The sequence below is a fragment of the Actinia tenebrosa genome, unplaced genomic scaffold (genome assembly GCF_029948245.1).
Source record: "Actinia tenebrosa isolate PJP-AT-01 unplaced genomic scaffold, QUT_ActTen_1.0 PGA_scaffold16__25_contigs__length_10494907, whole genome shotgun sequence".
Taxonomy (NCBI): Eukaryota; Metazoa; Cnidaria; class Anthozoa; order Actiniaria; family Actiniidae; genus Actinia; species Actinia tenebrosa.
Window position 1 is genome coordinate 9341709 of NW_028292576.1, and position 21153 is coordinate 9362861.

General features: G+C 38.4%; 2 protein-coding genes and 1 pseudogene across 2 annotated transcripts; 1 reads left to right on the top strand and 2 right to left on the bottom strand.

The window, feature by feature from the left end:
* The first annotated feature begins 3077 nt into the window (after nucleotides 1–3077).
* Nucleotides 3078–10691, top strand: LOC116289434 (erlin-1). The gene is made up of 13 exons (XM_031696363.2): nucleotides 3078–3171; nucleotides 3878–3900; nucleotides 4493–4620; nucleotides 5424–5485; nucleotides 6094–6173; nucleotides 6357–6402; nucleotides 6795–6868; nucleotides 7158–7216; nucleotides 7298–7389; nucleotides 7814–7903; nucleotides 8383–8462; nucleotides 9241–9381; nucleotides 9971–10691. The coding sequence occupies exons 1-13, from the start codon at nucleotides 3090–3092 to the stop codon at nucleotides 9974–9976; spliced, it is 963 nt and encodes a 320-aa protein (XP_031552223.1). The 5' UTR covers nucleotides 3078–3089; the 3' UTR covers nucleotides 9977–10691.
* A 458-nt stretch (nucleotides 10692–11149) lies between these two features.
* LOC116289431 (uncharacterized) lies at nucleotides 11150–20484 on the bottom strand. Its single transcript, XM_089031078.1, has 2 exons — nucleotides 18326–20484; nucleotides 11150–13647 (listed from the first exon to the last, which is right to left on the bottom strand). Exons 1-2 carry the CDS (start codon nucleotides 20392–20394, stop codon nucleotides 11496–11498), a joined length of 4221 nt encoding a protein of 1406 aa, XP_088887204.1. The 5' UTR covers nucleotides 20395–20484; the 3' UTR covers nucleotides 11150–11495.
* Nucleotides 14479–16653, bottom strand: LOC148910741 (uncharacterized; annotated as a pseudogene).
* Nucleotides 20485–21153: the final 669 nt, after the last annotated feature.

The following is a 21153-nucleotide window of genomic DNA, read 5'->3' on the forward strand; positions in this document are numbered from 1 at the left end:
GTCTTTATTTTCAATTTCTAGAATAAAAATATTGACCACACGATCATGAAAAATAGGCAGCAACTTAAAACTAAAAAGATGATTCATTTAATTTTCAATTAATTTTCTATCAAATCTTTCGTTTTTAATTTGAAATATATGTGTGAAAATATTAATGTTTAAAAAAATGAAAAACGCAATTTGAATTTGATTTAGAAGAAAATTTGAGTTGGGGAAAAGGATAAAATCATTTTCAAGCCTCAGTGGTGTGTAATAATTGAAATCAAGAGGAATAATTTTCTACTTTGGGAGGCAATATCAATTTCCGAATTCCCTTTTCTTTTTTATTTCATTTTTCCCATTCCTACTTCGGCTCGAAGATTTGTTTTAAATCGCTAATCGTGATTGAACAGGCACAAACCACGATAAGTTATCAGCTAACAGAATTGAAAAGCAAAAGAAGCGCTTGTCTGAACTATTGTCTAATTCTAGTAGAATTATAGCCGGGCTGACTTGGCGAACAATTTTGTTTTCGTAGCCCTGCAGTAAAAAATAAATGGTATATGCAATTATATAAGAGCAAATTTAAATTTTCATGGAAGCGGAATATTCACGATTGCCCTGCCGTGACCGTGACACTCGGATATCACGGACTGCGATTGGTATAAATGTTGTCAATGGCAGATCTTACACGGATGTTAGTGGTTTGGAATGAAAATGAGGCAATATGCGTGTATTATAAACGACAAAGCCTTGCTTGGCTTTGAGCAACATTTATTCCATGCAACCATTCGTTTGACAATCACGCGATGCGCGAAATCTAGTTTAGCCAATCGGTGGTGATAGCAAGGCACTAAGTCTGAGCTTTTTGCAGGGTGCGCGCCTTTCTTGCTTCATATATTACTTTAACCAATCAGTGCATGGCATTGCGTAATCACTCTTCTCCGACGAATAGAGAGTTTTCATAGGACTGTGTAAAGCTGGCGGCATGAAAACAGTCGTGAAATGGCAAGGCTTATGCAGACTGAATCACAATGCACAAATATTTACTCTCCATCCAATCAAATACCCGAAACACTGCGGGGACACAGTCACGCCAAAGTGATGGCACTGTCAAACCAATCACATTGCGCAAAAAAAGGGGGAAAATCAGCCAATTAAAAAACATCAAGGTCATGGCACGGCACGCCACACGTAACGATATTTTTGTTTAGACCAGTTAGGCGATTCATGTCAGTGATGTTGTTTTGATTCAAAGTTATTTGACGAGTCTGTACTCAGTAGCAAGCAACTCACTTTCGCGACACTTGGAATTTGTGTTTCGTGTGGTCTGAGGGTCAGTGTCACGGCGGGAAATGTCACGCAATAGAATTTCTGACGAATCCCGTACGAATAACAATCGCGAATAATTCGTACGGGAGTGAAAAATGTTGGTAAATATTTGTTGAACCGGCTCCCGTAGGAATAACAACCGCGAGTAATTCGTACGGGAGTGAAAAATGTTGATAAATATTCGCTGAAAAGACTACAAATTAATAGCCACTCCGTATTTGAAAAATCTGTTGTTAATAGTTTTGCGATAACTTCGCGCCCGCAGCAAAAAGATCTCAGGGAGTTATAACAAAATTTATATATATATATATATATATATATATATATATAAGATATATAAATAATTTATAAAACTGGGGGTTTTTTTCGTCACTTCATGATCATTCTGCTTGCCTCCCTCGCCTTCTCCTTTTCAAAACCTTAAATCCGCCCGGTTTTGTTAAGAAATTAAGACGCTAACCAATCTAAGGTGCATGCTATTTTCCCAACCGTCTGTAATCTTAGTTGAAACACCTGCTCGGAAAGCAATCCACGGCGTCTGTTCAGACCACACCGTTCAGTAACTGAAATTCATAAATGACAAACTCTTTTGAAACTTGTCGAGTAAAACTGTCATTTTCTCCTCAAAGTTGACACAAGCACTGTATCAGGCCAATAGCCTCTCTTATGATTCTTAAAACAAAAGCCATATCTCATTGCGGACTCAACTGTAATATAACAGCTAGATAAGTTTTCATAAATTATTAATGGTGTTAATACGGTGAACAAGCTCTTGGGAACCGCTCTTACTGTTACGACTGTCAAGGCTCGCCATTGACCAATCTTGACATGGAAATATAAGCTTAACTACGAACACTGATCTTGGCGATTTCCGATTTGTTTCAGTTTATTTTCATTTATATTGCGACAGGTAAGTACTTCACAACGTCCCGAAGCACTTTATTAAAACGATCTCACAAGTGACATTCGCCTATTTCAGGGGCGTAGCCAGAATTTTGCCTCTTTTGGGGGGGGGGGGGGGGGGGGGGGGAAGTCGTTTCCAAAGCATCGGTAATTCGAACTTATTACTTCAATATGCAGGTGTTTAGGTTTCTACAGCGTCAGGATGTGAGAGGGGGGAGGTGGGGGCTCCTTGGCTCTCCTCTGCCTAAACCCCTGCATTCGAGGAGGGTCGATGCAAACACCAATTTCCACTAAAAAAAGGGGGAAAACGATTTGTTTTAGGCGGAAGGGGTAAGCAATACATTGGACATCACACCTGATGAACAGTCAGCAAAAAGATTAACTAAGAGCATGGTGAGTTGTGACTTGATTGAAAAATATGATGACTCTCTTCTCTAAAAAAAAGCTTCAATACTACAAGTCGATCGGTGCTCAAAGTTGAGGGTTTTAACACAAAGTTGGTTCCCATAAGCTCCTTATCTATTCTACTGAATGTAATAACCACGAAGACATTAGATTTGTCAACCTAATTTTTATAAACTAGAATTGACTGCAAGACAAAAGACGAGGTGAGACTTAGAAGACCTACTGGCCCCACCCATCTTCGTCTGCTATTTGACACACGAAAGAAAAAGCTCCAAATAAAACATAAACCTTGAAAAATCCTCAGAAGGAAGAAAATGAAGCAAAGAAAACAATAAGAACGTCAATATTTAAAAACCAAAAACCAGTAAAATATGGATAATTTTTCTAAATACGGAAGCTAGAGTGAATACATATGTAGACTGGCACTAGAGTGGCCCTTCGCACTGCATTCTGGGATATTTTCATTCAACATGTCGGCCGCGGTGGGTGCAGGAATCATTGTCCTTTTAACAGCTATTTTATTTAACTTTGCCTTACATAAAATCGATGAAGGTTAGTACCAGACATGAAATGAATCTTAGATTTCAAAGATGTGTGAATATCAAGCCTTGAGCCTTTGTTGATTGTGCACGAACCAAGCTGAAATATCTGCCTCTTAATTAATTTGAGCGTGTCTTTTAATTAATTTCTAGGCTTTATGTTTCTTTTGAAAAAGAAAACGTTTCAGTTTAAATTGCATTTTGCATTATAAAATTCATTCTGTGGATCATCATGTTTAATAGAATAAGATTTTATAGCTTTTTTGAACTTTGATAAATATTCGGTAGAAAGATATTTGTGAGCAAGCACAGAGAAAAATATTAATATTCATGATTTCATTGTGTTGCTTCATTTAGTTTGTAAATCCATGATTTATATACCATCCATATTCGTATCTTTTGTCCTTGACATTCTTATATATTCTTTTGAAAGTATAAATATTTTCTAGAAATGTGTATATTGAATGCAAAGTATTAAAAGAATACAATTTTACACCCATTTTTCATTACATGACAAACAAACACAGGATGTCAGAATGTTTGGCAAATTTTAATCAAAGATACTAACTCAAGCTGCTGGAAATTTGATTGATGGAAGCTAAAACCCAGACAACATGAATCATAACTAGTTGCCTGGGTCCTGTAATACAGATTTATCACTCTGCGTTTCATTTGCATTTCCAATATTCAAGGATGATTCTTTCATTTTTACTTGCCAGGTCATGTTGGAGTTTACTATAGGGTATGTTCAAACCATGTATCAATTATATCTTCTAATTTTTTCCATGCCCTGAAATAATTAATAACCTCTGGGCTGATCAAAGTCAGTGCACAACTAACTCACAGATTGAACCCTGAAACAACCTCGGGGCTGATCTAAGTCAGGGCATGGCTAACTCACAGATGGAACCCTGAAATAACCTCTAGGACCATCTAAATCAGGGCATGACCCACTCACATATTGAATCATGAAACAACCTCTGGGCAGATCTACGTCAGGGCATGACTAACTCACAGATTGAACCCTGAAACAATCTCTGGGGAGATCTACATCAGGGCAGGGCTAACTCACAGATTGAACCCTGAAACAACCTCTGGGCTGATCTAAGTCAGAACATAGCCAACTCACAGATCAAACTCTGAAACAACCTCTGCCGGCTGATCAAGAAACTAACTCACATGTGCCAAGTCTGAAAATCAAACGAGCAATCCCAGAGATGAGATGGGTAGTCGTACTACTGATTCACCACCCTAATGATTCTCCTAAAAAGTAGTAGTCATAGGGCATTGTAATTTAAAAGGTTTCATCTATGTTTTTTTGACTACATTTTTAGGGTGGTGCTCTTCTTGCCAGTACAAGTGGGCCAGGTTATCATTTCATGACACCATTTATCACATCGTATAGATCAGTACAATCAACTCTACAAACAGATGAGGTTAAAAATGTCCCATGTGGTACAAGGTAAAAATGTGAATGTGTAGTTGCAGAAAATACCTATACCCCACCATGGAGGGGATCAGAGATTCCCAGGGGGTGGGGGGTCAGAGGAAGAACAAAATTACAAGGTTTGTATGGAAGAACATTCCAGAGGGGTGGGGGGGGGGGGGGACCTTTTTTCAAAGTTCCTCCATGGTGGGGTATGGAACTTTTCTGGAACCACAGAATAATATATTTTGTATATCATTATTTGTTTATCCTAATCCCACACATGGAAACATAAAATCATTTTCACATGCGTAAGATTCTAGTCAGTTGATAGTCAGTCCAAAACGATAGTTATTCAAATTGGTCACCATATTTTGATTTGGTGTATAGCCTTTCCGAGGTTGAGGAAAAAATGTTGTTGAGATTGCATTGTATTGTGGGACTTTTTAGAGAGCAAAAGAGACCACCTGGTATTAGCTTGTTTTTACAACCATCACACACCATACAGGGTTTTTCATGAAGTTCATGAGGTTCACTAAACTTATGTCTTTTTAGTCTGACATGTTTTTTTTAGTTTGGAATCATGTCTTTTATATACAAGAACACTTTCTCAACCATAAAATCTTAATAGAGATCCAAGATTTTGGACTAATTAGAATCCTTAGGGAATAATGAGATAGCAGTTAAAGATGTTATTTACAAACAAATCTATGGTAAATGTAAATATAATGTTAACAACCAAACAAAGTAAACCAACATACTGTATGCTTACGAGACAACCTTCTTGCAACACGTCCATATGTCTTTAATTTATTAAAGTATTCTTTATCTTATTTCAGTGGAGGTGTAATGATTTACATTGATAGGATTGAAGTGGTTAATATTTTAAATGCAGAAAATGGTAAGCAAATACTTTTGAATTGACTATGATAACTCAAAGAATGACTATCAATAGAGCATGTGCACATTGTCACAGCCGCCATCTTGGTTGATGATAACAAAACATTCCTTATTACAGTAACTTCTCTTGTTAGATCAATCAAGATGGCGGCTGTTTCATGGTTATTTATATCTCAACAGATTTTGAATCACATGTTTGCACACACATACTGTATAGAGTGTTTTCACATGATGTCACAGTGGCTATCTTGGTGTGCCAAAACATTACATGTTCTATCCTTGGGGAATTGAACTCTATTTTGATTCAAAAACTGTGCATAAAGTTTCTATTCTTTGGTACACCAATATGGCTGCCTTGTCATGTGAGTGAAAAGAAAATGTATAGAACTCTCATACAGGACTACACCATGTGCTAATACCATCATATAAATGTGTGTGCCAAAATACCAACCACACACTAAAAAAGATCCATGGTCACAGATGGAAGCATCTGTAAATTGATTTCAAAATTAAGACTTTATTTTATTTTTTTATGTAGGTTTATATATTTTTTTTGATTCTAGAAATTATTTTAATCAATTTTAGTAATTCATTTTAATATTTCTATAGTTTTTGAAGTTGTAAAGAAGTACACTGCAGACTATGATAAAACTTTAATTTTCAATAAAGTTCACCATGAATTGAATCAGGTAATTTCTTTTAGTAATTTTTGATTAATCAAAATATATGTGTTTACTGGCATATCCAGCAAGGACTGCTTAACACACATAATCCCAAGGTCATGTTCGTAGATGAATTTAATGGTTGATAACCAATATTTGAACATATATCATTCCTTTATGATGATATATTTTTGTATGGCTTTGTTGTAGTTCTGTAGCAGTCACTCTCTTCAAGAAGTCTACATCGATTTGTTTGGTAGGTACTGTACAGTACTTTATTTTAGGTTTCTCTTTGACTGACAGTCAGATTATAGTGAAAGACATTCAGTGCTAGCATCCCAGAACTGTTCAACAAACATTGGTTATGCAATTGTTGATTATCTTTGAATAATAATGTACTTTATGAACAGAAGAGATAACTAGCTAAAAACTAGTGTGAGCTGCGTCGGTGTTTCTAATGAAACAGTAATGATAAAAATGTAAATTATACACCGTGAAAAGATGAAAAAACTTACTGACGTTTCCGACGCTAGTCCTTCATCTTTTCATGGTGTATAATTTACCTTTTTATCATTGCTACTTTATGGACAGCATATGCAGAGTAACTGAGCAGATGTAGTAAAGATATAATTGGGATTTTATTTGCAGACCAGATTGATGAAAATCTTAAATCTGCTCTTCAAAAAGACCTGTTAGTAATGGCTCCTGGTCTTACTGTTCATGTAAGTAACAAAAAAGCATTCTAAAGTGAATACTTCCTTAAAACATCGTAGTTAAGCTAGTAGTTTTGTATAGAAATGCCAGGGAAGGGGGGGGGGATACTCTGATTGAAAAAAGGGCAGGGATGCTTGTTGTACCTTTAAGGGTTCATTACCTCTTACCTCTCTGATTCAAATGATGGAGAGAGACAGCCTTGTAACTGAAGGAACTTTACAGAAGTTAAACACTTCCCCCTTGCCTGAGACATTGGTAAACTCTAACAAAAGACATTGTATTTTTTTCGGTGTGCAGGCTGTGAGAGTAACAAAACCAAAGATTCCTGAAGCCATCAGAAGAAATTATGAACTAATGTAAGTATACATTTTTTTAAAGAGAAAATGTTGTTAATGATATTTTTTTTTGTGAATAATGAAAAATTTTTTTTTGTACAGGGAAGCTGAGAAGACCAAGCTTATGATTGCACAACAGAAGCAAAAAGTGGTGGAGAAAGAAGCAGAAACAGAAAGAAAGAAAGCTGTTATTGGTAAGCTTTTTTTTCACTACTAGGTTTTCTTTTTCTTACCATTTTATCCATCTGTGTGTTTGTCTGACTGTCTATGTGCCTTTAGAACTACATATCTAGAGGTAGATTTATCTGGTCATCTGTTTTTGTATGTTTAGTCCAGCTGCATATCTCTCTGTCTCCCTTTCTTTCTGTCTGTCTGTCTGCTACAAGTAGTATGTTTGTCCAACTTCATTGCCTCTCTGCCTCCTTCCCTTCTGTCTGTCTGTCTACTATTATCAGTATGCTTGTCCACCTCTCTCCCTCTCTGTCTCCCTGTCTGTCTGTCCAGCTGCATTCTCTCTCTGCCTCCCTTTCTGACGCCTGTTCCTATCTCCATAAGACTTTCACTGTCCAATGCTTTTTCTTCACAATTTAATATTTATACACTACTTTAACCATTCAGAGGCTGAAAAACAAGCAATGGTATCCCAAATACAGTACCAACAAAAAATCATGGAGAAAGAAAGTCTCAAAAAGATGTCCATGATTGAAGGTAAGCATTAAGGCATACATGTCTTTTTTTCCCTTCATAGCTCTCATAGGGTAATCTTGTATGCGTACTTCATGACCAGCAAACACGTGTCGGTTGACTATCAACACACAGCCGATAGTCCGCCAATGCTCAGTCAACACACAGCCAATAGTGGCCGACTATAGACCAACAGTTGGGTGATAGTTGACCGACACATGTAAGCTGTACATGATTACCCTATGAAAGCCATTCCCCAAAAAAACATATCTTTAAATGCCAAAGTAGATTTTTTTAGTTAAAACTCCTATAATAAATTATATTGTCTGCTATAATGTCTTTATTTTTGCTATTTTTATAAAAATTCAAAACTCTATATTACTGTTATCAGAATTATATATTGCACTACATATTTAAAGACATTAAAGATAAAAAACTATTGATAACGTATTAGAGTTTTGTTAATTATTTTTAATATACCATGTAATTTTGCATTCCCTTAGATGCCACTTATGTTGCAAAAATGAAATCACGTGCTGATGCTGATTTCTACATTGCTCAAAAAGAAGCAGATGCGAACAAAGTAAATATGTTTATAACTTTATAACTTTTAAAGAAAAAAACTGTGTCCATTTTCACAAGGGAGGCACTTAAGCCAGTGGCTAACCGAACCTGCAGGCCTTCGTTCCATTATTAAATTGGAATTTAGGAGTTGAATTTTGTGGAAGCAAAACCAGAGAACCCAGGAGAAAAACCCTCAAAGCACAGGAGAGAACCAACTATCAAAAACAAAAAGACTAGGGGCTAACTAAAAAACTTTCCAGTTAACTTAGCCCTCAGGCTCTATTACTACATAAGAATTTTGTACAACTATATTTCCTATGATGTGTCTTACCATTGTATAAAAATGTGACTCTAAAGAGGAATAAAAGACAATCAATCAAACTAAAAATTCTACTCTCATACAACATTGAGCCCGGCGGGCTGCATTGATGAGATGCTAATGCTTACTCTCTTATACACTGCCTGTGCTTACTTTATTATTTATAATAATAATAATAATGATAATAATTAATTATATGGCATTTTTTTAATGTTATTAAGTACAAGCTACTTGTTGGTTTGATACATAGCGTACATGTACATGCTGTTGGTAACCTATAAAAGACTAGCATCCCATTCAGGGGTAGAGTAGGGTGGGGTAGTGACACATCTATGGTAATCACTTCATTCTATAGAAGAACTAATAATTTGTTAGCATTGATTACATGTAGCCCTTGATGAAAATTAATTTAGCCCTTATTGAAATTTTTTTTTTTCAAGGCAAAATCTAAATTTATTCTCCTCTTCTATTTCTTCAGCTTAAACTGACAAAGGAGTATCTAGAACTTAACAAGTACAAATCCATTTCCACGAACTCCAAGATCTACTTTGGGCCAAATATACCAAGTATTTTCTTCGATCCTAGTAAAATGAGTGCAACTGAAGTAAAAACGACAAAGGTAAGAGTATTTTCAACCTGTGTGCAAACTTCAACTCACAGCTAATGGTTAAAAGGAAGAGGTGTGCTACCTTTACCCTAATAAGTTTTTACCACTAAAATCAACCGAACCCAATAGCACCCATAGTCAACCCACTTAGTGAAGCATTGAAAGTGATTTTACTTGTAAAATAGTAAGCATAATACTGTACCTTGTAGGCTGAGTTTTCCAGCTGTCGGGGTTCTAAGGGGCGCGTACTGAAACCCCCACGGCTGGAAATCTGAGCCTAAATACCTTGTTTGTTGTGAACATATAATAACGCAAAAGTGATATTCAATAGAACTCTTTAGCTTGGGCGTAATGTTTTCCCATTTCAGACCACGTGTCATTCCCTAGAGTATCATTTCTTTGTTTAACAGTTGTGCATTAGAAGACTCATTAATATGAATACAACTCAAACAAAGAATCATATTCTCAAGATAATGACAAGTGGTTTGAAATGGGTAAACATTACGCCCAAGATAAATGGGTCGTCTATTCTTTCTTTGATCAAAATATTTTGAAAGAAATCGTATAAGACACTAAAATAATTTTCATTTTTGGTTCCCAGGAATAAGTTGCAGCACAACTTTCTTTTTCACGCTATGATGTGTAGAAGTGTATACACGACCTGAAAGCATGCCTATGACTGGTTGAAGCAAATTTTGTATGACGTGACCGTAACGTTCCCGACCATTTTGATTGGCTTAGAAGTGTTTACACGCGCGCTGATTGGTTCAAAGGATGTCGTGCGTACTTTGATGGCGTGTGTCGTCCCCACTTCAGTCATACGAAAGCTGCTCTAACTCGTACGTCAATTTAAATGAATATAATGATAAAGACGTGACTTCAAGAAGTAAATAAATCGTTTGAAAAGACCATCAAGCAAAAAAGAACCAAGCACTTTGGAGCTTTTGATGGGAGTCATACAAACAGAATTTAGAATAGTGTCCACGTTGCGAGATTTTCAAGAAATTTAATTTCATGTCATTTTGTTATTCCTCTTGCAGTAATTGCAAAGGGGTCGTTACTATTCTATTTTGATTACTACAGTACCATTAATGTCGAAGTGCGACCCGCGAAAGTTTGATGTCTCGATGAACTGAAATAAAAAAAACGATATATCTTCAGGAAGACTTAAGACTGGTTTAAAGATTTTAATCATCTAGTCCAAAATCTTCCTCAAATATTGTAGTCTTTTCTTAGTTCTTTGATTGACGGTCGTTGAAATGCTAGTCGGCGAATGAGCTATTTGCAGGACATAATCACGTGACTGTTACTGGATGGCAAAAAAATCAAATTTCCTTTATTCAAATAACTTTTGCTGGATTACTAATGTCATATCCAAAACCTTTTCCAAAATGTTTTTCCCCTTACAAGATACTTTCGATTTTAAGATACAAAGCCATTAAAAGTTTGCTTGCCATCCAGCAGAGCCTTCCCCAGGGGACATTTGGCTGAATAGCGCAGCGCAGCCGTGACGTCATAAAAACGAAGACAAAGGCGAAATTCGGACAAACAAACTTACAAGTTTACTTTCAGCAGATAATTTTCACAGCCGATCGCAGTTGATCTTAGTTTACATGGGTTATTATTGTAACTTTAAGTAAAAATAATAAAATCGGTTCGTATAATCCTCGTAGCGGTTAAACAGAATGCAATGTTTGTCCGAATCTTTAAGCTATTTTTAGAATCAGCGCGCTGCGCTATTGATTCGTTATCAAAGTCATATATTAGCAGTGACTGCTGCAAATGGCCTATTACAAAACATAAAACTTCGCGGGTCTACTTCAACGATAATGGTATCGGTATCTCGTGCATCTTTAGGAAATCTTTCACAATTTAATGTAAAATTTGAAATTTGAAAATAAATTTTCAGCACTATTTTATTACATTATTTCTACCACAAGAAAGAGCTCCATTTCCTTTCATGTTTCCAGATATTAGAGTGTTTTTCATTAACACTTTAGCTTATTAAGCACTACCTTACGATAATTCTTTTGTTTTCTATTGTCTATTTTGTGACTATTAGACTCTAATTAGTACAATTTGTTTCACGGGTTTATGAAAACCACTCTCTGTTGAAACGGAAATGTCTAAAATGAATTTGGTCGAACTTTCATTTCACTGTGTTTTATAGGTTTCGTGCTATAATCACTTATCCAATGAACTCCTTTCCAACTTTGAAACGTACTTCCAAACTTTCCATTTAGACTAGATCTAAAATCATTGTAATACCACCAGGCACCAGTATAATGGACAGCTACGTTTCTAGACCCATGAGGGTCATGATCTCTATCTTTTGTAGAAAATGCCATGTTATTATGATGAAGTAATGACTCCCCAGCATCACCTGAATACGAAGCAACCTTGAGTCTGTACTTGTCTGATTCACCATTAACACTAAAACTACCATATTTGGCATATTTCTGGTTTCTGTTCCAGTCCTCCAAATCCACACGTAGCACCGAGGGTGTTCTTGCAGTAAGTCGATGGATGTAGTCGTTACCCAACCAGAACTCGCCATTCAGGTTTCCAAAACCGGTTTTGTATTGTTGCCATTCAAGATAAAAGTCTACAGATCCATCTTGTCTTCTCTGGAACACTGTCCACCCCCCTCCGTCAGTTGTCATGTCACAGTAGACATCAAAGGGTCCTTGACTGTCGGGTTGTATTGTGTACACACCGTTACGTCTTTCACCTGATTTGTAGATCTCTAAGCAATCATGATGGCGGAACTTCAATATAGATTTTGTCTGCACATCGAATACCCCAGCACTTGTAGCAGAGCAAATATAGATATCATCATCAGATGCTTGAATGTTCCTTAAGACCAGAGAACCCTCTGATGTTATTTCATTTCTACCCGAGGGAAGGGCATCATTTTCTCTTCTCCAGGTAATCACTGGTTCTGGATCACCTTTAGCTGAACAATTTGGAGTCAATGATGAATTAACGATAGCGTAGGATATGTTAGGTGGTCTGATAACAAACACAGGTAGCTGTACGACCACCAATACGCATCCTGCAGCATCAGAACCAAGAAAATTATCAGAGGTGCACACATGTGTACCAGAATCATCCTTCACGACGTTAAACAAGGTCAGCTCGTCATCACGAGTAAGGGTACGATTTGATGGCAATTTACCAATGGACCTGGACCACGTGACTCTGGGTTTGGGATGTCCCATCACGTGACATGTTGGTAGTGTGACGTTGTCTCCTATCTTAGCGTAGATTGGTCCTTTCTTTAGGCTAACTCGAGGACGGTAGTTGACCACTAGTCTTGTGGTTGCAAGTGCTTTACCAAGAATACTAGATGCATTACATTGATATATCCCTGAGTCAGAGAATGTGACGCGTTTGATCTCTAGTATACCTCTGCTACTATTAACTATTGATCTTGTCGTGTCTAATGAACCTCCCACTTTACTCCAGCCAACCATGGGCTGTGGATTACCATGGACAGAATAATGGAAGACTGCTGACTGACTTTCATTGACAATCAAATGAGGAGGAGATATCATGACTCGAGGATCTTCTAATGATTGACCTGGTTCCCCTTTGTATCCCGACATGCCTCGGGGTCCTGGTAGTCCAGTGATTCCCACGTGACCAGGATCACCTTTTAGCCCACGTGGTCCCATAATTCCTTGTTTTCCTTTGATGCCTGGTCGTCCCATGGGTCCTTGCGGTCCTTTGGGTCCTCTTCTCCCCCGTGATCCTTTTTGTCCTTTGGGTCCAGGACTGCCTGGAGGTCCGGGGGGTCCTGGTATGGCTATCCTGTATTTGATATCATGGATTGCAGACACGGCTTTCTTCATTTCACCGATCACTTTAGTCAACTCACTTTGAGTTTCTTCTGGTCGTTTTCTTGTATTATTCGTCGTACCTACGCTTCGTCGTTGACGATGTCTTCCTCTTTCTTGTCGTTCTTCTTCACTCGTTGCAAGTTGTTTTCCTGTTAGTTTGTCCATTATTCTCAACATCTTGTCTGTATCGAGTGTAGAGGTTATCTTGTTCTCTAGCTGGTTTATTTTGGTCTGTTGTTGTTTTAGAATCACCTCGATGCGTATAAACTCAGCACAGCACAACAAGACAGCCATAACTGAAAGCATGACGATGATGATACGAGATGAACTCGAAGAAGCAGCAGCAGCAGCCATCTTGGTCTTCATGTTCAATATCACAACACAACCAAACGACGAGCGCTGTGAACAGCTAGAATATTCGGTATGGTTTGTAATATATATTTATATATGCCTAGACTGCTATATGAGGTCGAAAAATGTAATTTAGATGTGCACAGACAGAACATCTGATACATGTAGAGACTTATTTAATTACGTTGACCCGGAAAGTGCGCTTAAAACTATTACGGTTTTTCGTTTTCGTTTTTGTTTTTTTGCCAGCAGTGGTAAATTTAAGAGCTGGGTTTCGGAAGTTATTGATTCTTGTTCTGATGTTTATTATTGTGTGTTTTAAGTAAGGGAAGTCGATCGAAGGCCCAGAAGAAATGACATGTGGTCACCACAAGCAACCAATGGTAAAAAGAAAAAAAAAAAAAACAAGAAAAAAAAAAAAAAGCAACGAATGGTCTTCCCATATTTAGACTTTATACGGCCAACTGCTGGCAGGCTTGACGCAGGAGCCGTAATTCATGATATCTCATTATTAGTCTTGGCGTATATAAGCATACGTATTTCATCACCAACAGGGATCCTAATGAATGTCGTTGGTTTCTTTTACAACTTGAACATGTAGCTGGACAAGATGTCTTCTTGTTCTCTCGACTTCCCGTTAAAACAAACAAAAAAAGAGAAGAATCAATAACTTTAGAAACCAGTTTCCTCTCGTGCCAAAAAAGAAATAGTATGCATAAGATACAAGCGCGAGTCAAAGTAATAAACCTCAACATGTATCAGATTTTGAAAACTGTCTGTGCACATCTAGATATACGACCAAGAAGACACCATGACCTCATATATAGCAGTCTAGGCAAATAAAGATATATTACACCGAATATTTTGGCTGTTTTCAACAGTCATCGTTTGGTCGTGTCGTGATATTTAGTGAACGTGAAGACCGGTTAATTGCATGAAGAGATAAAAAGCAAGCATGTAGTGCAAATTCCAACTGAAATGATGGGTGCCTAGAACAGACTCGGTCGCACTTTTATTTCACTGTTTTTCAGTGACGTTTTTTGGTCAAATGTTAACCAATTAATTCCTTTCCAATCCTTAATGTTACCTAAATACTTTCCATTTAGATTAGATCTATAATGATCATCGCGATGCCACCAGGCCCCGGTATAAAGGACAGCCATGTTCCCAGAACCCCAAACGTCATGATCTCTGTCTTTTGTAGTGAATGTCATATTGTTATGACGAAATAATGACTCTCCTGCATCACCTGAATACGAGGAAACCTTGAGTCTGTACTTGTCTGATTCATCGCCAATACTAAAACTACCATATTTGGCATATTTCTTGTTTCTGTTCCAGTCCTCCAGCTCCACACGTAGCACCGAGGGTGTTCTTGCTGTAAGTCGATGGATGTAGTCGTTACCCAACCAGAACTCGCCATTCAGGTTTCCAAAACCGGTTTTGTATTGTTGCCATTCAAGATAAAAGTCTACAGATCCATCTTGTCTTCTCTGGAACACTGTCCACCCCCCTCCGTCAGTTGTCATGTCACAGTAGACTTGAAAGGATCCTTGACTGTCGGGTTGTATTGTGTAAACACCGTTACGTCTTTCACCTGATTCGTAGATCTCTGAGCAATCATGATGGAGAATCTTCAATGTAGATTTTGCCTGCACATCGAATACCCCAGCACTTGTAGCAGAGCAAATATAGATATCATCATCAGATGCTTGAATGTTCCTTAAGACCAGAGAACCCTCTGATGTTATTTCATTTCTACCCGAGGGAAGGGCATCATTTTCTCTTCTCCAGGTAATCACTGGTTCTGGATCACCTTTAGCTGAACAATTTGGAGTCAATGATGAATTAACGATAGCGTAGGATATGTTAGGTGGTCTGATAACAAACACAGGTAGCTGTACGACCACCAATACGCATCCTGCAGCATCAGAACCAAGAAAATTATCAGAGGTGCACACATGTGTACCAGAATCATCCTTCACGACGTTAAACAAGGTCAGCTCGTCATCACGAGTAAGGGTACGATTTGATGGCAATTTACCAATGGACCTGGACCACGTGACTCTGGGTTTGGGGTGTCCCATCACGTGACATGTTGGTAGTGTGACGTTGTCTCCTATCTTAGCGTAGATTGGTCCTTTCTTTAGGCTTATTCGAGGACGGTAATTCACCACTAGTCTTGTGGTTGCTAGTGCTTTACCAAGAATACTAGATGCATTACATTGATATATCCCTGAGTCAGAGAATGTGACGCGTTTGATCTCTAGTATACCTCTGCTACTATTAACTATTGATCTTGTCGTGTCTAATGAACCTCCCACTTTACTCCAGCCAACCATGGGCTGTGGATTACCATGGACAGAATAATGGAAGACTGCTGACTGACTTTCATTGACAATCAAATGAGGAGGAGATATCATGACTCGAGGATCTTCTAGTGATTGACCTGGTTCCCCTTTCGATCCCGCCATGCCTCGGGGTCCTGGTGGTCCAGTGATTCCCACGTGACCAGGATCACCTTTTAACCCACGTGGTCCCATAATTCCTTGTTTTCCTTTGATGCCTGGTCGTCCCATTGGTCCTTGCGGTCCTTTGGGTCCTCTTTTCCCCCGTGATCCTTTTTGTCCTTTGGGTCCAGGACTGCCTGGAGGTCCGGGGGGTCCTGGTATGGCTATCCTGTATTTGATATCATGGATTGCAGACACAGCTTTCTTCATTTCACCGATCACTTTAGTCAACTCACTTTGAGTTTCTTCTGGTCGTTTTCTTGTATTATTCGTCGTACCTACGCTTCGTCGTTCACGATGTCTTCCTCTTTCTTGTCGTTCTTCTTTACTCGTTGCAAGTTGTTTTCCTCTTAGTTTGTCCATTATTCTCAACAACTTGTCTGTATCAAGTGTAGAGGTCATCTTGTTCTTTAGCTAGTTCATTTTGGTCTGTTGTTGTTTTAGTATCACCTCGATACGTATAAACTCAGCACAGCACAACAAGACAGCCATAACTGACAGCATGACGATGATGATACGAGATGAACTCGAAGAAGCAGTAGCAGCCATCTTGGTCTTCATGTTCACTGAATATCAACACGGCCAAACGGTGAGCGCTGAGAACAGCTAGAATATTCGATATGTGTTGTATTAGATATATGACATATATCTCTATATGCCTAGACTGCTATATGTGAGGTCATGGTGTCTTTATTGTTGGATATCTAGATGGGCACAGACAGTTTATAACATTTGATACTTGTAGACGTTAACCCGGAAATTGGTTTTACTTTGAGCTAATATGTTCTGTAATTTTTTCTCTTCATCTTAGGGTAGTCATGGGGCCCAGAAGAATTAACATCAGCTCCATCTGGACCGTGGACAAGAACGGAACATAATTCAGTTCATCCAGCAAAAGCCATTTTTGTCTTCATGTTCAAGAGCATAGATGAAATACATATGTTTGTATGCCTAGACTAATAATAAGTTTTATACTCATGAATCAAGACTCCAGCATAAGAGATCAAACCAGCCAGCAGTTTGGCTTGTATCTAAAAATGCTGCTCATATTATTATGGAGGTGGTAGAAAGTGACTAACGGATCGATCGACCATAAGTGGTCGACCGCAATCAAACTGATGTGATCCGCGTATTAAAATAACTTAATGGACCGATATACGGCTGGCCTCATTCAGTCATATCTCTTGAAGCCGAGATTTGAAAACTGGTATTAGGTGAAACAACACGGATAACGGGGAGGGTTTTTTTTTAGTATCTTTCAATAATTTTTTGAGTGAACATTTTCAGACAAATGTTTTAATGAGATTAGAAATTAAGCATAGGGATCTCATTATTTTATTCGCCGATTGTAGTTTGGAATCCTTATAATGGTGTGTCGAAGCATAAAAAGGGAATCGTATAAAGGAGCATAGAATGTGTGATAAAAAGATGATTGATAGGTAGACAGATAGAGGAGGCTGTAAGCCGTGTGGGATGGGTTCGGAAATCGTATAAGAACATGCGTAATAGGTAAATTACGAGCCTTATATGAAACGACTGAAGATGAGGGCCAATGGGCTAAACAAATTTCTTCCCTTAAAAAGGGGGGCTTATTAGAGGGGGGGGCGGGCTTATTTGAGAGGGGGGGGCTAAATAGAGGTATATATCATATTCGACTGGATGAGTCAACTACAAACTCAATTTTGGTACTCAAGTCTTTTGCATGCTTTTTACGTTTAAGTGATTTTCAATTTTTTTTTCTCTTTTAGACTAGTTTACCTGTCTCTATTTTATTTTAGACTGGTTTAACTGTATCTTGCGCATCTCAAATTTTACTGTCCGTTGCAAAGTTGCAGTTTGGAAAAAAAAGTTGCAGTTTGTATGTACATATAATATGAGCGGCCGTGTTGTATCGGCTATACAATCACGAGAGATTGTATGGCAGATACAAAACGGACGCGAATAAAGTAAACAGCGTGTTAAATTCAAGAACAATTCATAAATCCTTTGGGATATTTTGAATTCATATGCTAATTAGATACAACCACTAGTGCTGTATCAGAACTGTATACACCCACTAGTGGTTACATCTAATTAGCCTTTTCATTGTAAAATTTGTATCGGGTTTACATGATATTCATGTGACCTGAGTTCTGACACTAGACTGGCTCGAATCCTCATTACTAATTAATGAGTTTTACAAATCAATTTTCAACACTATATTATTTCATTTCCATTTTTCCTCTTTAGTTGATCACTGTATTACGATGTGACTAAGATGAATTTTTTCGAATTTTCATTTCACTGTGTTTTATGGGTGCCCCGCTATAATCACTTATCCAATGAACTCCTTTCCAATCGCCAAACCCACTGGAATACCTTCCATTTAGACTAGATCTATAATTATTGTAATACCACCAGGCCCCGTTATAAAGCACAGCCGTGTTCCCAGAACTCCAAACGTCATAATCTCTATCCTTGGTAGTAAATGCCATGTTATTATGACTAAGTAAAGACTCCCCAGCATCACCTGAATACGACGCAACCTTGAGCCGGTACTTGTCTGATTCATCACCAACACTAAAACTACCATATTTGGCATATTTCTTGTTTCTGTTCCAGTCCTCCAGCTCCACTCGTAGCACCGAAGGTGTTTTTTCTGTCAGTCGATGGATGTAGTCGTTACCCAACCAAAACTCGCCATTCAGGTTTCCAAAACCGGTTTTGTATTGCCGCCAGTCACGATAAAAGTCTACAGATCCATCTTGTCTCCTCTGAAACACTGTCCACCCCCCTCCGTCAGTTGTCATGTCACAGTAAACTTGAAAGGTTCCTTGACTGTCGGGTAGTATTGTGTACACACCGTTACGTCTTTCACCTGATTTGTAGATCTCTAAGCAATCATGATGGCGGAACTTCAATATAGATTTTGTCTGCACATCGAATACCCCAGCACTTGTAGCAGAGCAAATATAGATATCATCATCAGATGCTTGAATGTTCCTTAAGACCAGAGAACCCGCTGATGTTATTTCATTTCTACCCGAGGGAAGAGCACCATTTTCTCTTCTCCAGCTGATCACTGGTTCAGGATCACCTTTAGCTGAACAATTTAGAGTCAATGATGAATTAACGATAGCGTAGGATATATTAGGTGGTCTGATAACAAACACAGGTAGCTGTACGACCACCAATACGCATCCTGCAGCATCAGAACCAAGAAAATTATCAGAGGTGCACACATGTGTACCAGAATCATCCTTCACAACGTTAAACAAGGTCAGCTCGTCATCACGAGTAAGGGTACGATTTGATGGCAATTTACCAATGGACCTGGACCACGTGACTCTGGGTTTGGGATGCCCCATCACGTGACATGTTGGTAGTGTGACGTTGTCTCCTATCTTAACGTAGATTGGTCCTTTCTTTAGCCTAACTAGAGGACGGTAGTTGACCACTAGTCTTGTGGTTGCAAGTGCTTTACCAAGAATACTAGATGCATTACATTGATATATCCCTGAGTCAGAGAATGTGACGCGTTTGATCTCTAGTATACCTCTGCTACTATTAACTATTGATCTTGTCGTGTCTAATGAACCTCCCACTTTACTCCAGCCAACCATGGGCTGTGGATTACCACGGACAGAATAATGGAAGACTGCTGACTGACTTTCATTGACAATCAAATGAGGAGGAGATATCATGACTCTAGGATCTTCTAGTGATTGACCTGGTTCCCCTTTCGGTCCCGACATACCTCGGGGTCCTGGTAGTCCAGTGATTCCCACGTGACCAGGATCACCTTTTAACCCACGTGGTCCCATAATTCCTTGTTTTCCTTTGATGCCTGGTCGTCCCATGGGTCCTTTGGGTCCTCTTTTTCCCCTTGAACCTTTTTGTCCTTTGGATCCAGGTCTTCCTGGAGGTCCGGGGGGTCCTGGTATTGCTATCCTGTATTTGATATCATGGATTGCAGACACGGCTTTCTTCATTTCACCGATCACTTTAGTCAACTCACTTTGAGTTTCTTCTGGTCGTTTTCTTGTATTATTCGTTGTACCTACGCTTCGTCGTTGACGATGTCTTCCTCTTTCTCTTCCTTCTTCTTTACTCGTTTCATGTTGTTTTCCTGTTAGTTTGTTCATTATTCTCAACATCTTGTCTGTATCGAGTGTAGAGGTCATCTTGTTCTCTAGCTGGTTCATTTTGGTCTGTTGTTGTTTTAGTATCACCTCGATACGTATAAACTCAGCACAGCACAACAAGACAGCCATAACTGAAAGCATGACGATGATGATACGAGATGAACTCGAAGAAGCAGGAGCAGCCATCTTGGTCTTCATGTTCAATATCACAACACAACCAAACGACGAGCGCTGAGAACAGCTAGAATATTCAGTATGGTTTGTAATATATATTTATATATGCCTAGACTGCTATATGAGGTCAAAAAATGTAATTTAGATGTGCACAGACAGAACATCTGATACTTGTAGAGACTTATTTATTACGTTGACCCGGAAAGTGCTCTTAAAACTATTACGGTTTTTCGTTTTTGTTTTTGTTTTTTTGCCAGCAGTGGTAAATTTAAGAGCTGGGTTTCGGAAGTTATTGATTCTTGTTCTAATGTTTATTATTGTGTGTTTTAAGTAAGGAAGTCGGTCGAAGGCCCAGAAGAAATGACATGTGGTCACCACAAGCAACCAATGGTAAATAAATAAAGAAAAAAAAAAGAAAAAAAAAAGAAGCAACGAATGGTCTTCCCATATTTAGACTTTATACGGCCAACTGCTGGCAGGCTTGACGCAGGAGCCGTAATTCATGATATCTCATTATTAGTCTTGGCGTATAAGTAAACATACGTATTTCATCACCAACAGGGATCCTAATGAATGTCGTTGGTTTCTCTTACAACTTGAACATGTAGCTGGACAAGATGTCTTCTTGTTCTCTTGACTTCCCGTTAAAACAAACAAAAAAAGAGAAGAATCAATAACTTTAGAAAACCAGTTTCCTCTTGTGCCAAAAAGAAATAGCATGCAAGATACAAGCGCGAAACCATCAACTTGCGGGTCAACGTAATAAACCTCAACATGTATCAG